Genomic DNA, 20,813 nt, shown 5'->3' on the forward strand with positions numbered 1-20,813 from the left:
AATGTAATGGGGAAAGATTGTTGATCTTAAACAAAAATGCATTTCTCGGAACTAAAGGTCCTGGCACATGCTCTAATGGAGCATCCTAATCTAGAATGTTAACGGGTTGTTCTTGTGGTTCGCCGTGTTGACTGATTTTGGATAGATTCCTTTCAGCTGTCATGTTGACGTAGGAGTAGAAGGCGCTCTTTTGCTGAAATGGGAATATGACAAGAAAATATCATAAGATTGAAAAAGACATCAACGAAAATTAAATGCTATGAAATAAAAACGAAACCTTAAAAAGGAAAAGGTGATCTGCCTTGCGTTCTTATCCTCCTTGCCACCTTCCATTCTTGTGCAAAGTCTCTTTGATGGCTCTGTCCATTTCACAATGCTATTACAATATCCCTAAAACCTTTGCCCAACTCCAAACGTTAAACAAAACCCATGTAGCCAACCCGTCTCCCAAAATCCCTAAATTCTCTCAGAAGATAAAAAGCTCCCCTCTTAAAGAGACATGCAACCAAGGAAGCCTCAAAGAAGCTTTTGTCTCATTTTCTGCTCTTTTCACTGACTATGGCAACTTACTTCTGATTAACCCTGACGAGGTTTATGCACCAATCCTTGAGCTTTGTGCAACCAAGAGAGCACTTTTACAGGGCCAACAAATTCATGCCCATTTGATAAAATCCAATTTAGTATCTGAATTTATGTTTTTGAGCGCTAAACTTGTTTCCATGTACGGCAAGTGTGGGTCTATTTTGGATGCGGACAAAGTGTTTGATAAAATGCACGAGAGAACTATTTTTACATGGAATGCGATGATGGGTGCTAATGTATCAAACGGAGAACCTTTAAGAGCCCTTGAATTGTTTAGGGAAATGCGGGTTTTGGGTGTTCCCTTTGATTCTTTTACTTTTCCGTGTGTACTTAAAGCGTGCGGTGTGGTTGAGGATCTACACCGCGGGGCTGAAATTCATGGTCTGATAATTAAATGTGGATATGATTCTATTGTGTTTGTTGCTAATTCTCTTGTTTCCATGTATGCCAAGTGCAATGACATACTCGGAGCAAGGAAACTGTTTGATAGAATGAATGAAAGAAATGATGTCGTGTCATGGAATTCTATAATTTCAGCTTACTCTATGAATGGGCAATGTATGGAGGCGTTGGGATTGTTTAGGGAAATGCAGAAGGCTGGTGTTGGTGCAAATACTTATACTTTGGTTGCTGCTCTTCAAGCTTGTGAGGATTCTTCCTTCAAGAAACTGGGCATGGAGATTCATGCTGCTATTTTAAAATCAAATCAAGTACTTGATGTTTATGTGGCCAATGCTTTGGTAGCTATGCATGTTAGATTTGGTAAAATGAGTTATGCTGCTAGAATTTTTGATAAGTTGGATGAGAAGGATAACATCACTTGGAATTCCATGATAGCAGGTTTCACTCAAAATGGTTTGTATAATGAAGCTTTGCAATTCTTCTGTGGTTTGCAAGATGCTAATCTAAAACCAGATGAGGTTTCTCTAATAAGCATCCTTGCTGCGTCTGGGAGACTGGGTTATCTGTTGAATGGAAAGGAAATTCATGCTTACGCAATTAAGAATTGGCTTGATTCTAATCTACGGATTGGAAATACACTTATAGATATGTATTCCAAGTGCTGTTGTGTGGCTTACGCTGGCCTCGTTTTTGATAAGATGCTCAATAAAGATCTCATTTCCTGGACAACAGTTATAGCTGCCTATGCTCAAAATAATTGTCATACTGAGGCTTTAAAATTGCTGAGGAAAGTGCAGACGAAAGGGATGGACGTAGATACAATGATGATAGGAAGCGCCTTGCTGGCTTGCAGTGGATTGAGATGCTTGTCCCATGCAAAAGAAGTACATGGTTACACTTTGAAGCGAGGTTTATCTGATCTTATGATGCAGAATATGATCATTGATGTGTATGCAGATTGTGGGAATATTAATTATGCAACTCGAATGTTCGAGTCGATAAAATGTAAAGATGTGGTGTCTTGGACGAGCATGATATCGTGCTATGTACATAATGGACTTGCAAATGAAGCGCTCGGTGTTTTTTACCTGATGAAAGAAACCAGTGTTGAACCTGATTCTATAACTCTAGTGAGCATCCTCTCTTCTGCTGCGAGTTTATCTGCCTTGAATAAAGGAAAAGAAATTCATGGTTTCATATTCCGGAAGGGTTTCGTGTTAGAAGGATCTACAGTGAACTCTCTAGTCGATATGTATGCTTGTTGTGGAAGTCTGGAGAATGCATACAAGGTATTTTTTTGCACCAGAAGTAAAAGTCTGGTACTATGGACAACTATGATCAACGCATATGGAATGCATGGACGTGGCAAAGAAGCTGTTGAATTATTTAGTATAATGGAGGACCAGAAACTAATTCCCGATCATATTACCTTTTTGGCACTTCTTTATGCATGCAGTCATTCAGGACTAATCAATGAAGGTAAAAGATTGCTTGAAACTATGAAATGTAAGTATCAGCTGGAGCCATGGCCGGAACATTATGCATGCTTGGTTGATCTTCTTGGCCGTGCAAATCACTTAGAAGAGGCATACCATTTTGTGAAAAGCATGCAGATTGAGCCTACTGCTGAAGTTTGGTGTGCATTCCTCGGGGCTTGTCGGATTCACTCAAATAAAAAACTTGGAGAAATCGCAGCACAGAAGCTTTTAGAGTTGGATCCAGATAGTCCAGGAAGTTACGTGCTGATATCCAATGTCTTTGCTGCCAGTGGTAGATGGAAAGACGTGGAAGAAGTAAGAATGAGAATGAAGGGGGGTGGGTTGAAGAAAAACCCTGGGTGCAGTTGGATTGAGGTTGGGAACAAGGTTCATACATTCCTTGCAAGAGACAAGTTTCACCCAGAATCTTACAAGATTTATCAAAAGTTGGCACAAATTACTGAGAAGTTGGAGAAGGAAGGAGGCTATGTGCCTCAAACCAAGTTTGTTTTGCACAATGTAGGGAAAGAAGAGAAAGTTCAGATGCTTTATGGACATAGTGAAAGGCTGGCAATTGCATATGGTCTGATGAGCACTTCTGAGGGAACCCCTATTAGAATTACAAAGAACCTTCGTGTTTGTGTTGATTGCCACACTTTTTGTAAGCTGGTTTCAAAATTCTTTGAAAGAGAACTGATTTTGAGGGATGCCAGCCGATTTCATCATTTTGAAGACGGAGTCTGCTCTTGCGGTGATTTCTGGTGACTGTACAAATTTGTTCCTGAAAATTTGGCTCGCATAGGATTCTTATGGATTCTATTGTTTCCTACAATACCCTTTACGCTGCTGTTACCGTGCCATATTCCAACAAGCAGGACTATTGAGTGAGCATTATTAAAGATTTCTTTGTTCTATCCCTGAAGTTGCCTCTGCGGTGCGCTTTTTATGCAAGACTTGTATGGGGCAACAATGAGGTACCCTTCCCATATTATTATGCTGAGATAAAGGTGGTATGGGGGCAGATTTAGACACGTAAAATTCTCCAGTCTCATGTAAGTCTCATTATTTCATTAGTTCAATTCTAGTGAAATATAAAAATTGTGAACATGCCTTTAGATATTCCAGGTTCAGGTTATCAAATCATGTGCTTCCGGAGTGATTGCGTGTACATTCAAATGGAAGGAGCCCAGGGAGGGAAATTGTTAACCTGTAAGTACATGTCGATATCTTTCTACCGACATTGTTAATCATCAAGAAATAATTTCTTACTGAATTCAGATGTTACATGATGAATCAGGTAGACTAAAATCCAGGATGTTTGTGACTTTGTGGTGATTAAGCTAGTCTTCAAATTCAATAACAAAAAGTGTAGGGAGTTGCCAACAAGTTTCCTTTCGAGGAGATTTCTTTTTTCTGGATGTTTCTGTGACAGTCGAAGTACATATCTTAAAATTTAATTAAAAAAGGCCGTTGATGAGGTTGCCTATTGTTACTCTCAAAGGCGATGAGCTTTGGTTCCAATCACAGACCAAAAATCAGAGCTTCTGTTCAAGCCCGCAACTTTACAAAGTTCTAAAAAGCACAATCAGAGCTCTCATATTACTCCCAAAGGCTGAATTTGCGGTAGAGGATCACTCAGCTGCTGAGTCTCTGATGGAGCTCATCTGGATTTAGTCCCTTGAAGTAACCTCTATCCTGAACTACAAATACAGAATGATTGCTGCTGAAGATGGATTTTTGGGCTTCCTGCATCTGGCTATTAACAAGCCTAATGGTGAATTGCTGCTGGAAATACATTGTCAATCATGAGAAGGGATTAAAATGTATATATCAAAATATGGAAGCTCGGAAAAAGAAAAGGGAAAAGTAAAAGATGGAACAGGTATGTAACTTCTGCCGGCTCATATTATATTTCTGACTGTGGTTACAAAAATATATAATATTATTACTTTTGTGGAAGATTTTCTGATTGATTTGTCATCTTCATAGATAACCGTTGAATACTTCTATAATTTTGTTTCTTTATGGCGAGTATTAATTATTTTTTATGAGAACTTTCCTATCTACGAGCTTTTGCCATAAGCCAGATTAGCTTGAAATCCACCACTTCAAGCTTTAAAACGCCCACTCGCGTGCTGAGTCGAAAATAAAAGGTTCATTGTGCATTGACTGAAAGTAATGATCACAGGAGGCACTGATCATGAGCTATTTAATATTGTTATAGGGTTTTTTTAAAAAAAATTATTTAAAATATATTAAAATAGTATTTTTTTATTTTTTTAAAAAATTGATTTTTAATACTAAAACAATTTTTAAAAAAAACCAAAAATAAATTATTTTAAAGAAAAGAAAAGAAAAATTAAAAAATTATTATTTTTTAAAACACAAAAATAAAACAGGCTCTATATTTCGAAGTGGACAAAAGGAAGGAGAAGGTCGGTCAAGAAAAGCTTATAGGAACTAGAAAAGGAAGGAAATTAAAGATGCCCCTAGTGTGGGATTCCACACGAACATACTAGGGTATATTATTTAGTTACAAAAATCTCTTACCGACCGAAGAATCCTCAACTTTTTCCTAAAACATAGTAGAACTACAAAGAATAGTAAATGATGATAACACAACGTTTTCACTTATTTTAATTACCAGTGAGTTGAAGGAGAGAAGTAGTTCTGGTAATTTAGTGGAAGTGATGAAGAAACAGCTAGAGCAGAGAAGAACAACATTAGTTAGAACTCGTTTATAACGCTGCTAGAAATTATGCTGACCTAAGAAACCTCTGGTCCTTCCATGGCCGCAAGTCACCAAACAGTAGTGACTTTGTTTTGTGCTGCGGGCTCTATGTTAGAATGCCAGGAGTAAGAACGAGGTTGCTCTATCATCTTAGATGCCAGGCACATCACGCAAGTAGGAGGAGGACCACTCTAGAGCCTGCAGTTTATGCTCACTCTATGGTCTCTACACGTACTTGCATTTCAAGACGGAACCACACGATGAAGTATTGCTTGTCGGTCATCAACTACAAATGGTTATTGTTCTTGAAAGGGATAAAAATTATAAAACGATTCTCGCGTGTTTGTACGTGAGCTTAGCTTGCAGAGAGAGAGCAGGCCTCTTGTTTTCTACCTGGTTGGAGGGTCTCTCTCTTGGATATGACCGGTGTCGTCTCTGATTTCTGCTCGGTCATGAATCTTAAGAATTGAAATCCCCCTCCTCCACGGTGCTCCTTTGTATTTATTTATTTATGCTCGTGTTCGTTACTATTAAAGAAAAAACTCAAAGGGAAAGGTGCTTCGCCATGCATGTTGCACAGTAAAATGACATTTTTGTTCTCCATTATAACAGCCAAGTATGTGAGTCCCGGGATTCATGATGGTCCAACCAAAATTCAATTCTGCCTCCGTATTTATTTTAAATGTTGTTTTTTTTCATTATTTTTATTTATCTTGATTTTAATATTTTTTAAAGTTTATTTATTTTTAATTTTTATCTTATTGTATTTTATTTAATTTGATTAATATTTTTTTATAGTTAACTTAAGTTTTTTTTTATTTAATTTTTTCTTGTTTTTTTTTTAATTTTAATCTCATATAACGGGAAGCAAGTTAATCAAGTTAACTCGATTGTTTTTCTTTAAAAAATTTTTTTATTTTTTCATTTATTCCATTATATTAGATTATGATTATGATTATTATTATTATTATTATTTCACATGATTATTCTAATATTATATTAAAAATATATTAAAAAATAATTCTTACACAACTCACAAACACCCCGCTGACAAAAAATACTACAGAACCTCCGAAAACTTGGATGGCACTCACCGCACAGGCCTGGCGGTCTACTATATCTGAAATTTGCAGACTCTGTAACTAATAGCAACTTGCATGCGTCCAAAAATGGATAAACAACCATTATATTGCATCTGATCATCAACTTTAAATCCATTTTGGCCCTCCTTTCTCTCATCCTTTTCTTCTCTCTCACTCACGAGCTTGCAGTAGCCTTTACATCTCGTCTGAACCCAATTAACAGCTTACAAAAAGGCTTCAACTGCGAGCCGCAGACATAGCCTCAGCTGCTTGTAGGAGGTTTGCGGTGAGCTGCAGTGGCCATACACAGCAGTTTTTGGTCACTGCAATCAAGGTATTGAGATGATCAAAAGAAAAAAGGGAATCCTGCAATTTAATATAATCTAGTCATGGCTTAAAATGCTATTTTAATGTATTGTTCAAGCCAATGTTGATTTCTTTAAACATTCCCAAAGGGAGATGTTTACCTTTCTCGAGTATTTCGGTCCAAATATTTGACATGCAATGGCGTTTACAAGGGTAGTTCTTTAAAATGTGTGTTTTTTAAAAAAATGTTTTTGCATTTTTTATTGCAAGTAATTTAGCATTTGACGTTGTTCATGTTTTTTAATAGTTTTTTTAAAATTTTAATTTAAACATATTTTAAGTAATGTTTATGCTTTCGTTAAAGTTAAAGATAATTTATATGCCCCTTTAATCTAGGATCGATGCACCCGGATCGATTGAGAACATGTATTCTTAATTATTACATTACATTACACACTATATTATAATACCTATGCAAAACACTGCCAGAGTGTTTTTCTTTAGAGCTTGAAACTGTTTTTTTTATTATTATTATTATTGCAATTTAATAATAGATTTATCAAAATTTATTCAATCTATATAAAAATTTAAAATCAGGGACCAAAATATCAAACAAAAAAAACTCATAGCTAATCTAAAATACAATTTAAAAAATAGGGATCAAAGTGTAAAGTAAGAAAAACTCATAGCCAATCTAGAGTTATACAAAAAAGTTCCTTTTCATCGTCATAATCTCCTCTCTTTTTTTACTTTACAATTCCTAAAAGATGTGTAATTTCAATTTTAGTCCAAAAGTTAGTATTCTTTACATTTTAGTTCTTGGATTTGAGAGAAAAGAAGAAAGTCATCAAATTTTGGTTGATGAAAGAGAAAAACATTGGATGACACCAATTTCATCCACTAAAAAGGCAGATCTCGGTATCATCAAGTTTAATTTGATATGAGAAATTCCACTGAGATGGTCTGTCTTTATTAAAAGAAGTGTTTATTGGTAAACAAATTAGCGGCGTACGTTTAATGCAATAATTAATTAGATTTATAGATATTTGAGATGACATGAAAAGTCATTTATTTAACTATAAGAGTGGAAATTTTTCTCTTTTATAACATTGGTTGTTGTTGCTTTTATCGTTTTCTTTTACTTTCGCTATTTGCAGTCTCTTTAAAAACAATTTAGAAGAATTCTTGAGCAAGTTTCGCTCTTTCTTAAAAAGAAATTGTCATTCTCGGTGCCTTCACTTAACTATTTCTTTATTTCTTCTTCTTTTTTTTTAACAAAATCAAACAGATCCTCGTAACGTCAGATTTGACTTTAAGAGCAAAGACATTGCTTCCTCCAATAATGAGTTCATGTTTCGGCTAGAAATTGAAGGAAGCAACGAGGAGCGTAGGTCTATCAAACTAGGCCTTTAAACTAGAGGAGATGGAACTATATCATCCACCCCTATTAGGGGGAAAATAGTTCTCATAATTAAAGAAGTCTATCCCCTAAAGCCTTGAGAGAGCCTCAGAAGAGAGAAGAGACTTGAGTTTAGCGCATAATTGCATCTGTTGATGTTAAGTCCAACATCTTTCCATACACACAAATATCAGGGCTTGGTGTTTGGGTGAACCCAAGATATCAGACCAACTCACAATTAAGTTCAACACGTAGCTGAAATCAAGGATATTGGGTATAGAAGCAAACTAGATCCATGTCATTCGGCTTGATTTTTCTGTCAAACCTAAACATGTTGTGTTAATATTCCTATTTGAAATTGTGGTAAAAATGATTTTTTAAGTGTTTTTTACTTGAAAATACATTAAAATAGTATATATTTTTATTTTTTAAAATTTATTTTTAATATCAATATATTACTATATCAAATCAATTTAAAAATATTAAAAACATTTAATTTATTTTTAAAAAAAAAATAATAAAAAAACCAAAACAAAATAAAAACTATACACCACCCTACAAAACTGAAACTTAAAAAAATAAATAACATTCTGGACAACTGGTTATATCATTTTTAGTCGAGCCTTGGATGTAACTCGTTACTTATCGCAAGGATAGATCTTGTCGCCACCATTAATTATCCCATAAGCCAACAAAAGAGGATATAGAGAGTTTTCTCGATGGGCGAGAATTGGCATTAAAACCACCCCTTCAACCATGAATTGACAACTGAATTTGAACAAAGCAAAGCCCAGAGAGGAGGGGGGTGGGGGGGGCTGTCACAAGTACAAATGAATGATCACTCGCCAGGCATGCAGTGAAATAGCAAGGAATCCAAACAAAATGCATCGAAAGACTAACCAAACACTTAGATTAGAAACCCAATAATTGCAGAGTACAGTGACCTTCTCATATTTGAAAGTTGTGGTGTGATGCCTTTCGGATCCTCTACTGTACTGTTGCCTCGTATGCACAAAACAGTACTTTATGTGGGCACCAGTAGCCTCCAGCCTTGCCTGCGATGCCGCCCTATATTTTCTACCGCCACCTGTGACCCTATATTATCTCCACTCTGCTTAACTATGCCATACTCCATCTTTCTATAGCCTCGCCCAGCTAGACCCCCCGCCTCTTAGCTGTCCACATGATGCTTTTCCTTTAATTCACTGTTGAACAAGAAGGGTTTTGCGTCTTTTCTTAATGATTCTCTCTTGACTCGTTTACTTCTGCCCCAGCTTCCCCTCTATTTATGCTATCCTTGCATCTGAGAAATCTAGGGTTTTTCTTTCTTCCGTTCTTTCTTTCCTCTGTGGTAGTTTCTGTTTTCCTTCGATGAAGAAAAGAAAGACTTTCACTCCTCTCATCAATTGTCTCCGTTCTCTTGTTCCATGTTTTCATCTGAATATGTGTATTTTTTTAAGGTTTTTTTTGGTTTTTTTCCTTTAAATATTTCCTTTTGTTGGTTTTTTTCCTTTCAATATTTCTCCGTTCTATTTTTCTCAATGGAGTTTTTGCTTTTCAAAGATAAATTTGTACAATCTTCAGATTATAGTTTTGAAGGTTTATCTCCATTCTCTATAGCCTATAGGCACATGTTTGAAACTACTTTCTTGTACTTGCACCTTCCTGATCTATCTCCTTCAATAAGAAGCATCTTTCTGCTTATAAAAAAAAAAATTTAAAGAAGAGGAATCTTTTGCTCAGTTTCTGTTTTCATACAATAATGAAAGAACAATGTGCAGGGAGTTGACCTGATCTGTTTTCGTGTGGTTAAAAGAAGTTCACAAGGGAAAAGGTGAAGCTGCCAGCATGATCTATCTTTGGTTAGAAGCGAAAGAACTAACCCTAGCTAGGTCATGCTCTGACAGCCTCACTCCTTCCTATTTGGGGGCCCATAATAGATTCCAGACACATCTTTCAAATCTGAAAAGATGTATAGTAACTCCCTGTAAGTATATTCTTTTCCCTCCCTCAGTTCTTGTGTGGTCAGGCATGCGTTTACTAACCTTTTCTTTTCCAGTTGCTTGAGTTATTTTTGTCTCTCCTTTGCACTCTCCACTACGACTGATAAAAATATAGTGAAGTCAAATATCATGCGACGCAATATGTACTCGCATGGATGTAATGAAATCCCACATTAACTCTTCTGGGTCCCCATTTCCTTAGCTTTGAGTTTTTTGTTTGCTATGGTAAGTGCTTCTTTTTCCTTTCGCGTTAAGAGAGTATGCATGCCATAAGCATGAAAGCCGTGTCAAAAATCAAAAGAACATTTATGCTTATATTAATGGAGGCCCAAAATTTTCGTTCTCTCATCGTGTTCCATCTTGCTACATGTAAACAAACAAAGTTAGATGAGATCATTAACTAGAATATTACCAGCAAAGAAAAAATTATCAGGTTCAATATTTCGAAGTGGACAAAAAGATAAGGTCAAGAAAAGCTTACTGGAGTGCCAAGACTAAAAAAAGGAAATTAAAGATGCCCCCAGTGTGGGATTCCACACGAACATACTCGGGTATATTATTAGTTGCAAAAATCTTTAACCGAGCAAAGAATCCTCTATTTTTCCTAAAACATAGTGGAGCTACAAATTAAGAATTGTAATCGATCATAGCACAACGTTTTCATTTATTATAATTCCCAATTTGTTGAAGGAGAGAAGTAGTTCTTGTGATGTAGTGGAAGTGATGAAGAAACAGCTAGGGCTAATGTATTATGCCAAGAGAAGAACAGCATTAGTTAGAACTCGTTTATAACGCTGCTAGAAATTATGCTGACCTATGAAATCTCTGGTCCTTACACGGACGCAAGTCACTAAACAGTAGCGACTTTGTTTTGTGCTGCGGGCTCTATGTTAGCATGCCAGGGGTAAGAATGAGGTTCCTCTATCATCTTCGATGCCAGGCACATCACGCAATTAGGAGGACCGCTCTAGAGCCTGCAGTTTATACTAACTCTATGGTCCATACACGTACTTGCATTTCAAGACGGAACCACACGATGAAGTATTGCTTGTCGGTCATCAACTACAAATGGTTGTTCTTGAAAGGGATATAAATTATAAAACGATTCTCATGTGTTTGTGTTTGTGTTTGAGCTTAGCTTGCACAGAGAGGGCAGGCCTCTTTACTTGGTTGGATGGTCTCTCCCTCGGATATGACTAGTGTCGTCTCTGATTTCTGTTCGGCCATGAATCTTAAGAATTGAAATCCCCAATCACCGTGCTCATTTGTATTTATTTATGCTCATGCTGATTGCTATCAAATAAAAAAATTCAAAGGGATAGTGTTTTGCCATGCATGTTGCACTGTAAAATGACATTTTTGTTCTCCATTACAGCAGCGAAATATGTGTTCCGGGGGGCAAAATGATATTATTACAAGGTTGAATTAGAATTCCAAAATTAAATGAGTACTGAAGAATAATATTTTTTATATTTTTTATACAGTGAAGTGACTTGTTTACTCTTTAAAAAAAAAAAAAAAAAACTTAACAGATGGATTTCAGTTTTTATATATATATATAAAATTCATGTAGATAGAGCTAGTGCCAGAATACAAAGGCAGCTAGCAAAAAAGTTTACAAAGTGTCATATATACAAAAAGATGGAAACTAGAAAGAGCTGGTATACAAGCATATAATGATAAAATAAGCAGAGCCAAAAACAATCTGCAGCTGTTAAAGATAAGAGGATGCGTGAAGCCGTGAAGGGGGGTGAAATCAAGGCTTGCTAGTCCCACCTCAGCAAAGCAGTCAGAACATCTAAACAAATCTACGAGCCATGATTGTCCAAGAAAAATTTAACCAAAGAGAGAAACGATGTAATATCAGTTCAAATACTGAGAGTCCCAATCCGCCATAACATTTTCAAAGATCGCTTGATTTCTTGCCGACCAAATCCCTCCGCACAAGAAACCACGAGCCTAAGAAAAGAGCTTTACGTTGGAACACTGTCACAAGAGACTCTAAGGAACTGACATAGGCATGCACCATTGCAAAGCAATCCAAAGCAGAAATCTGGTCCATAACTTCCAGACTTTTGATGACAGTGAATAAATAGATGCTCAATGGTTACCCATTCCAAAGAATATGAAAGAGAGGGAGAGAGAGAGAGAGAGAGAGAGGAGAATATGAGAGAGATGAGGTGTCTTCATGGTTTTAATACAGGTAAGCACCTGTATACCATAATAGACTACTTATACCATCCTGCAGCAAAAGATATCCTTTCAAATATGATGTTTTTCCTCGGAACATTAATTTATTTTTGGTATTCGAAGGAGCCCAAACAATGCTAAACATAAAGTCACAGCAAACATATCTTTTAAACTAACGATGATTATACTGTACAAGGCCTTGCTCGTGATATTGAAGATCATCTGCTACTGACATGGAAGATCATCTGGGTTACAAGGCATTATCCAGTTCAATCCTCCCCGTGCTTCAACTTTATTCCAAAGTTTCCAAGCCAGAAAAAGCGGAACAATTATCTCGTGGACTCAAAATACATCTCCTGATGAGGAAAGTTATAGTACAGAGCCTTTAATTAATAGCCAGCTATAAGGTCATTTCAGTTCTGGGAGTGCCAGCTGATTTTCAAACATTTGTATGGTTTGGGTCCAACAAAGCTGCTCCTGATGAGGGCAAGCGTACAGGAGTTAACAGTATACCCTCCATCCTTTTCTCATTTCCAAATCATCTTTTTCTCGTTTGATGGACTTTTGCTAGGTTTAGATCAGACATTAGCCTATGAAGCATCAAACTCTCTCTAGCTCCAAGCTCTAAGGGGTCTTGTCCAAGACAAATGTCATTGCCGCACATCCTCTATTCGATTCCTGATCTTGACAAACAAGGCCTGCCTTCAAGGAACAGATCAGAAATAGAGTAGGATAAGAATCAGCTAAACAGTAATCAATCAGCCAAGCATCTTTCCAAAAGTTTACCTGCTTACCTTCTTGAAGTTTGCAGCTATCTCACGTGAGGGTGCTTGCTTGAGCATTACTTTTAATAGTTGACTAAGATATTGATTGTTTTTTAAATAATTTTATATTTTAAAATATATATTAAAATAATATTTTTTTATTTTTAAATATTATTCTTAATATTAGTATATTAAAATAATTTAAAAACACTAAAAATATATTAATTTAAAATTAAAAAAATTAATTTTTTTTTAAAACACAAACATAGAAATAAAATATCACTAAATACCTTTTTCAAATCACTGAAAGTCTTTTACTAAAGTGAGGGAGCACAGTTGTGCTTGTCATTGCAACCAAGTTTTCAAATCCATTTTAGAAATTTATTTTTTTGTCAAAACAAATCCTATACCAACCCCTCCCCTATCTTTTTCTATGACCACGATCTTCCAAGCCAACACGTGGATCCTTTTCAAAATAGCTAAATTATTTAAATACCCTTAAAGGTGAATTTTTTTAAGCTGAGATCCACGAGCTTTTTGTTCCTTTATTTTTTTAGCCAAGTGAAATGACTACTACAACGTCTTTAAAAGCAAAAAAAAAAAAAAACTAAAACTCATGGGTATTGAGTTATAATCAATTTTAACGAGGATCAATTTATTCTTTTAATAAATATAAAAAATTATTAAAAAAATAGTTGGTGTTGTTAAAGTGAGTGTACGCTGACCAAGTGTTTTGGGCGGCTCATGCGACGTCATATAATTGTTAAAATAATCTAATTATTGTATTTTTCAAAGTATCCAAGTGACAACATAATTGATGAGGTGCTGCGCGTGGTGAGATTTTATGACGATTTATTTATTTTTTATTCTCTTATCTTTTCTTTATTCTAGCCTCGAGATTTATGATGGTAAAACCAAAATTCAATTCCGCCTCCAATTTGTATTTATTTCAAATGTGGTTCTTTTTTATTATTATTTGTGTTAATTTTAATTTTTTGAAGTTTATTTGTTTTTCAATTTAATTTAAAGCATTTTACTTTTTATACAATTTGGTCTTAACTTTTTTATTAATATTTTTTTATATCATTTTATTGGTTTATTTTTTTTTAATTATATCGTTCAATATTTTATTTCATTTAATTTTTGTATCCAATCTTGATTCTTATTTTTTTTTTCTTAATTTATTTTATTTTTCAATTTAATCTCTAATTATGTTTTTTCATTTAGTTTTTCTATCAAATTTAATTCTTGATATTTTGATTGTTATTTGTTGTCTTTTAATTTTTTTATAATTAGGGATTTTGATTTTTTTATTTTTTTGTGTCTGCTTTCTATGACATAATCCTGGTCTCAAAACCAAAGTTACTGGTTTTAAATATTAACCTGGTTTAAATTTGGTTTTTTTTTAGTTTTTTTTAATTGATTTTTTTTATATATTTTTTTTAATATTAGATTTTAGGTCCTAGCTTTGTGGTTTATTCCTTTTTTTTTATGTGGTGTCATCTTTACTCATTTGAGGTAGTGGTGTAATTAAGTTAAGTTGAGAATTATTTTTTTTGACAATAATTTTTTTATAAAAATGATTTTTTTTCACTTTAATTATTTTACATTAAATTATTAGTTCTTGAATTTTGTGATATTTTTTTTTTTTGTGGTGTTATTCAAGTGCAAGTTAGTTAAGTTAGCCTAAATTTTTTATATGTTTTTTTTATTAATTTAACTTTTATTATTATTTTTTTATTTTATTCTCATATCACGAGTGTTAGGTTAGTTAAAATAATTTGATTAGTTTTTATATATATATATATTTTTAAATTGATTATTTTTTGTAATTTAATTAATTGATATTTGGTTATTATTATTTATTTTTTTCAGGAGATTATTCCAATTTGATAATTTGAATTATATATTAATCAAGATATTCTAAATTGATCCAAAATATTGGATATTTTTTTTACTATAAAAAAATGTTTATCCAGCCCTGTCATCTGTCATGAACCGCGGGCTATCATTCTAGACTCTGTTGCTTGACAATATATACATATATCGCAGTTCCTTTTAATGTTATATGGGTTTTGATCGTCAGAAAATTACCATACTTCTGTAATATGGTGATTCTCTGTAACATGTTCGTTCTCCAAAAATAAAAATAAAATTATAGTTAGGATGCAATTTATACTTTGCTGGATTTAATTAATTTGTTAATGGGTGCTTATCTCAATGCTCGCTATTGCAAAGGAGTAATTATGAAATCCAAGTGAATAATTGGTGTGGTAAAGTTGTTTTTCATAAAAAAAAACTAAAAAACTATTTTATTTTAAATTATTTTTTTAGTATTTTTAATTTGTTTTGATGGGTTGATATTAAAAATAAAAAAATATATTTTAAAAATAATAGTTAATATTCTCTTAAACACCCTGGAAGGTTTGTCATTCAGTCGCCCAAAGTCCCAAACTGACTAGTAAGTATATTTTTAATTAAAAAATAATTCTTACACAGCTCACAAACACCCCGCTGACAAAAAATACTACAGAACCTCCGAAAACTTGGATGGCACACACCTCACAGGCCTAGCGGTCTACTGTATCTGTAAATTGCAGACTCTGTAACTAATAGCAACTTGCATGCGTCCAAAAATGGATAAACAACCATTATATTGCATCTGATCATCACCTTTAAATCCATTTTGGCCCTCCTTTCTCTCATCCTTTTCTTCTCTCTCACTCACGAGCTTGCAGTAGCCTTTACATCTCGTCTGAACCCAATTAACAGCTTAAGAAAAGGATTCAAATGCGTGCAGCAGACATAGCCTTAGCTGCTTGTAGGAGGTTTGCGGTGAGCTGCAGTGGCCATACACAGCAGTTTTTGGTCACTGCAATCAAGGTATTGAGATGATCAAAAGAAAAAAGGGAATCCTGCAATTTAATATAATCTGTTCATGGCTTAAAATGCTATTTTAATTAAAATCAGGAGGTATTGTTCTGCTGATTTCTTTAAACATTCGCAGAGGGAGATGTTTAACTTTCTCAAGTATTTCGGTCCAGATATTTCACATGCAATGGCATGCATTTATTAAAAATGTGTTTGATATCTTGTCAGATAACATGGATCTTACATTTAGCCAAGTTCTAAAAAGGTAATCTGGTATATATCTTAGTGATTTCATGGGTTTGATTTTTGTTGAACTTCCATGATTAATTGTTTTTTCATTGGCTTTTCTATACTTTCCGAGTAAATTGATTCCAACATAAAATATATTGCTGCATCAAAAGCATACTTTATTACAAATCTCAAAGCAATATCCCAGCAAAGGAATCTATCAGAGATCATTTGTTTCCATGCTCTGTCCTGATAAAAAAGAGAGAGAGCAGTAATTAAGTAAACAGTGTTTGCAATGTAACGTCCAATCTAAGTAATAAACCAAACATCAAATATGTAGCCATGTCGGCCACTAAGTATTTTTCACTAATGATCTGCATCACAATTTTCCCTCGGACAGAAGGCTGTGGTGTCGATGCGAGCAGAGAACCAGATTGATGGCTGATAGGAGAGATAGTTTGCTCTTTGTTTAGGTCATTCATTGAGCCGTTGACCGTTTGAATTGTGACACATGTTCACTCCTAACTTGAAAGCGGCAAGGGGCCTATGAAATAAGAAATTATTGCTTTACATCTGCAATGCCATTTTCATAGATGTAATGATCGTACCGTTTTGTCTTTGTGCTTTCGAAGAATGGAAAGAAACAGAAAGTATCCTCTCATCAAATAGTCAAGGGAATTTTTTCTGCCACTGTTTCAGTCAAATTTCCTTTATTTTTTTATAGCTAAATCACTGAATAAAAACGTTTTATTTTTACTTAAACTTTTATCAAAATATTTTTTTTATTTTTAAAAAATCATTTTTAAAATCAGTGTATTAAAATATTTAAAAATATAAAAAAAATATTAATTTAAAATAAATAAAAAAATTCAAATATTTTTAAAATACAAAATAATTAATGAGCTGAAGTGTGGTTGTTGTGCTATTACAATCTGAAAATAATGATGAAAACGTTTCTGGGTGATGTGCCTTTTGTCTAAATCTAGAATTTGCTTTTTAAAAAAATAAAAAAATAAGGTGATTAATTTAGATCCGATGCAAAGAGTGTTCTTACAAGCATCAAGTGTCTTCAGCCAATAATCAATAATCGATCAAATTAAACCCGCAACCGTGCAAAAAGAAATTGGAATTGTTGAAATAATGAATAAATTTTCAAAAGAATATGACACATTATCAAAAAAATATAAATATAATATATTATAAAACATTAATAGATATCTTATATCATTTCAATTTTGTTTTACAATGAAACATCACATCTACATTAATTTAATATTTTTAATTGTAAATTTTGTCTTTATTTTCTTTCATGGTCATGTTAAACTTAATTTTCGTATTGAATTCAAGGTGCATCTTATCATTTATATCTATATATATTCAATATTATATTTAACTTATTAACATCAAATTAGGTATTGTCAATGAAATTAAAATTTGAATTGTCTAACTTGATAGATAGATCAATTCAATATAAATTGACTAACTTATATATTCGAAAGATTTTTTTCTTTCAAGTACTTTATTATTATTATCTTTAACAATTTGAACACGACTTGAAAGTTTAGTTTTCACCAGGAATAAATAATCAATTATATTATGATTTTTTGTGTATAAAAAAGTGTATGATACACTTGTTAGAATTTTTTGGAAAAAAAATAAAAACATCATTAATATTATAAAAACATTTCTTTTATTTAGTTAAACTAAATCACTGTAAAAATCTATTCTATTCTAATTTTTTATTGATGTTATATCAATAATATTTGAATAATAAATATTATATAACAACTAGTAATTTCTTGTAACTTGTAATGATAATTACTTTTAAACTCATAATTAAAAGTCAATTTTTTATACAAATTCTATTATTACAGGTATTTTTATCCTTGTCATATTGTTTGGTATGAAAGAATTTCATTAATGAAATACTTATTACAACACTTGTACTATTCTTTCAAGACTAAAAGATAGGAATAATCTATTAGCATTGGCTCGAACATTGTTTCAAAATTAACATTAACGGCTAAAGAAAAAGCCTAATTAAATCTAAACTCAGGAGTTGTTAAATATTAAATACTTTCATGATGATAAATTTTTTATCTTGTAAGAAAATTCAAGATTTACTAACATTTGAATTTTAAAATAATAGTAATTGATAATATTGTTTAAAAGAAAATTAACTGAATTTAGCTTAAAAAATAAAATATAAGATAAAATGATTTAAAAATATATAATTATAAAATTTATTTAATAAATAAAATATATCAATTTATCACAGTTAAATAGTATAAAATTATGTGTTTATTTGAATTTAATGATTTCTTGACCAAATTTTCATTGACAATCATTATATTTACCATTAATTACTGATGAAATATTTATGCCAATGTTTTTGTTATTATTTATTAATTTTTTTGATAGTGATTGATATGAAATTTATAAGGGTTTGGTTATTATCTCTAACTAAAAGAGGTAGAGAAAATGAAAAAAATGTATCTTTATATTTTTTATTTTAAAAAACCAGTTTTTACTTTGTATTTTTAATCAAGTATTTTTTTATTTTTTTTTAGTTTTGTTATTTATATCGTATCGATGTCTTGTCTTGTCCTAGAGTACTAACAAAACACATCTTAAAAAAACAAAAAACAATCGCCCCGTCAATTACTGCTAGAATCGTGTGCAGAAACAATGGAGCCCAATAATATAAAATGGAATCCCAATTATTAAGGAGCCCATGAAAATGTAGCAAGTGAACCAATCACATTCCAAGTGCTTTTTTCTTTTGTTCGCAACCGCACTAATTACTTGAAAATCATGCGAAGGTACTGGAAAAGCAGTTTTGCTAGGAGCATGAAAGAATACTTGCAAGGCGAATTAGTAGTTGATTCAGTTCTGCATGGTTAATCCTATCAATATTTTCTATAGAATAATATAAATTATATTTTAAGATTTAATTTTAAATTTTAAATTTTTAAAATAAAATGGTTATTTAACATCATATCAAAATCTTATTGATAAAGTAATCACGAATTTGAATCTTACCATTTCTATTTATTTGATAAAAATTAAACACATGATAAAATGAATTTGTGCAAATTTTAAATATAAAGAGCTTTTATTTGAGAAAATATATTAAAAAATAATATAAATTATATTCTAAAATTTTAATTAAAAATTTAAATTAAGATGGTTAAACATTCAAACCAAACAGATGGGAACTCCTGTCCTAACATATTCTTTAGAATATCATGTTTCCCGCCTTTTGAGACCTGGATTTGGATATATTGGGATTACTCGGCGTCCATCTGCTGGTTCCACCTGCACAAACCTACCACAGGGATCAAAACAATTTGAAAGAAACGGAATGTCAAAATCAACAACATACTTTATCAGAATTCATATCGTTTTCTTGTTTTTCCTTTGTCAGATGGACTGTTCACTTTACGGATTAGATTACCGGATATTTGCTTAATAATGCCTTCAAAGATAACTTTTAACATGTTCCTGGCAGATATTAGGTGCATGAGGACCTAGTCTCTGACAAATGGCATGCCGCATTATTTATAAAGAAAGAAGCTAAAGCTTCTATCTCAAAAAGAACAAAAAGAGAAAAAGAAATTAAAGCAAGGAAGAAACGCTATCTATCTGTTCTTCATTTAGAACAATATTAAAGGGAAGATTCTTCCATGGAATAAAGGGCATGCATCAAAATACATACCACCGGAATACATGACATGAAAGCCAAAGAATATCATATGATCCCTCCCTTTCTCTTGGCCTGAGCAAATAGAGCACATGGTTTTGTTAGGTCATGAGATTTCTAATTAATTTCCCCGAGTAGCCATGAAAAACAGGGCCCCATATTTAGATTAATTACTATAGTTATGCTTAGCACTCTTTTTTAGGTTCATGGAGGATGATAGTACTTGCATATTGAAGGAGCTAGCGAGAGGTGGATAAAAGTGATAAAGGGTGGTAGGGGAGAGAATTTGGAAGAACTCGCTTCCTTGTCTGCATGGTGGTGGCGTGGGCATGATAATATTCATTTTGTCTTCGCTTTGGACCACTGCCATCTGTTTTCTTCCTAATTTATTACTATATCCTCATAATATAAGCTTTTCAGTCTCCTTATTATAACCAAAAAAGATTAAATAACCTAATCACACTAACACCGAGAGACGAGGCGTTCTTGTCTTGGCCCTTGGCCGCTATATATACCCTTCCCTTCCTCTCTTCCCTAGCAGCAATCCCATATGAAGAGAGAACTCAAAACTAGTTGCATTTACATCTCTCTACCTCCCTCTGCCCCCCTCTCTCCCTGACTCCCCAGATCGCTGGATATTGATCCGTTGATCATCTCTCGTGCACCACTAGCAGTTGAAGCTGCCAGCATGATCTAAATTAACTTCCTTCATTATCAAGGATGGATTAGATCATGTGGTAGTTTCACCTGCTGATGGCATCACGAAAAAACCCTAGCTATTTCTCACTCTAAATCCTACTTTAAGTCTCAAATTGTTGCTTGTTAAATACACAATCATTGGTGGGTGTTAGATGTTGTAGATGGTAAAGTTATTTTAGAGATTTTTCATAAAGAAAACAAGGAATCAAATCTTGTTTGCATTAGATGAAGAAAATACACTTTATTTTGTTGTATATACTATATAGTCCAGCCCGTTGGTGGTGATACTGCTCACGCATCAATCTGGGCCTGCTCCCATGGACAAGGTTTGCTCTAATTTTGCCCTCTTCCATTCTAGCCAAGCAATCTCTCAGG

At 33.2% G+C, this 20,813-nt stretch overlaps 1 protein-coding gene across 3 annotated transcripts; it reads left to right on the forward strand.

The window, feature by feature from the left end:
• Positions 1 to 33: 33 nt before the first annotated feature.
• Positions 34 to 5,848, forward strand: LOC118061647 (pentatricopeptide repeat-containing protein At3g63370, chloroplastic). 3 transcript variants are annotated; one of them, XM_035075155.2, is made up of 3 exons: positions 34 to 3,514; positions 3,579 to 3,671; positions 3,760 to 5,848. In XM_035075155.2, exon 1 carries the CDS (start codon positions 354 to 356, stop codon positions 3,225 to 3,227), a length of 2,874 nt encoding a protein of 957 aa, XP_034931046.1. In that variant the 5' UTR covers positions 34 to 353; the 3' UTR covers positions 3,228 to 3,514; positions 3,579 to 3,671; positions 3,760 to 5,848. The 3 variants fall into 3 exon arrangements, with proteins under 3 accessions (XP_034931046.1, XP_034931045.1, XP_034931047.1); XM_035075154.2 differs by having other exon boundaries at positions 3,588 to 3,671; XM_035075156.2 differs by having other exon boundaries at positions 3,594 to 3,671.
• The last annotated feature ends 14,965 nt before the right edge of the window (positions 5,849 to 20,813 follow it).

Source organism: Populus alba, chromosome 5, assembly GCF_005239225.2.
Source record: "Populus alba chromosome 5, ASM523922v2, whole genome shotgun sequence".
NCBI lineage: Eukaryota > Viridiplantae > Streptophyta > Magnoliopsida > Malpighiales > Salicaceae > Populus > Populus alba.

Excerpts from the sequence above, each read along its gene's own strand:
- LOC118061647 (XM_035075155.2), top strand. The coding sequence starts at position 354 with ATGGCTCTGTCCATTTCACAATGCTATTACAATATCCCTAAAACCTTT.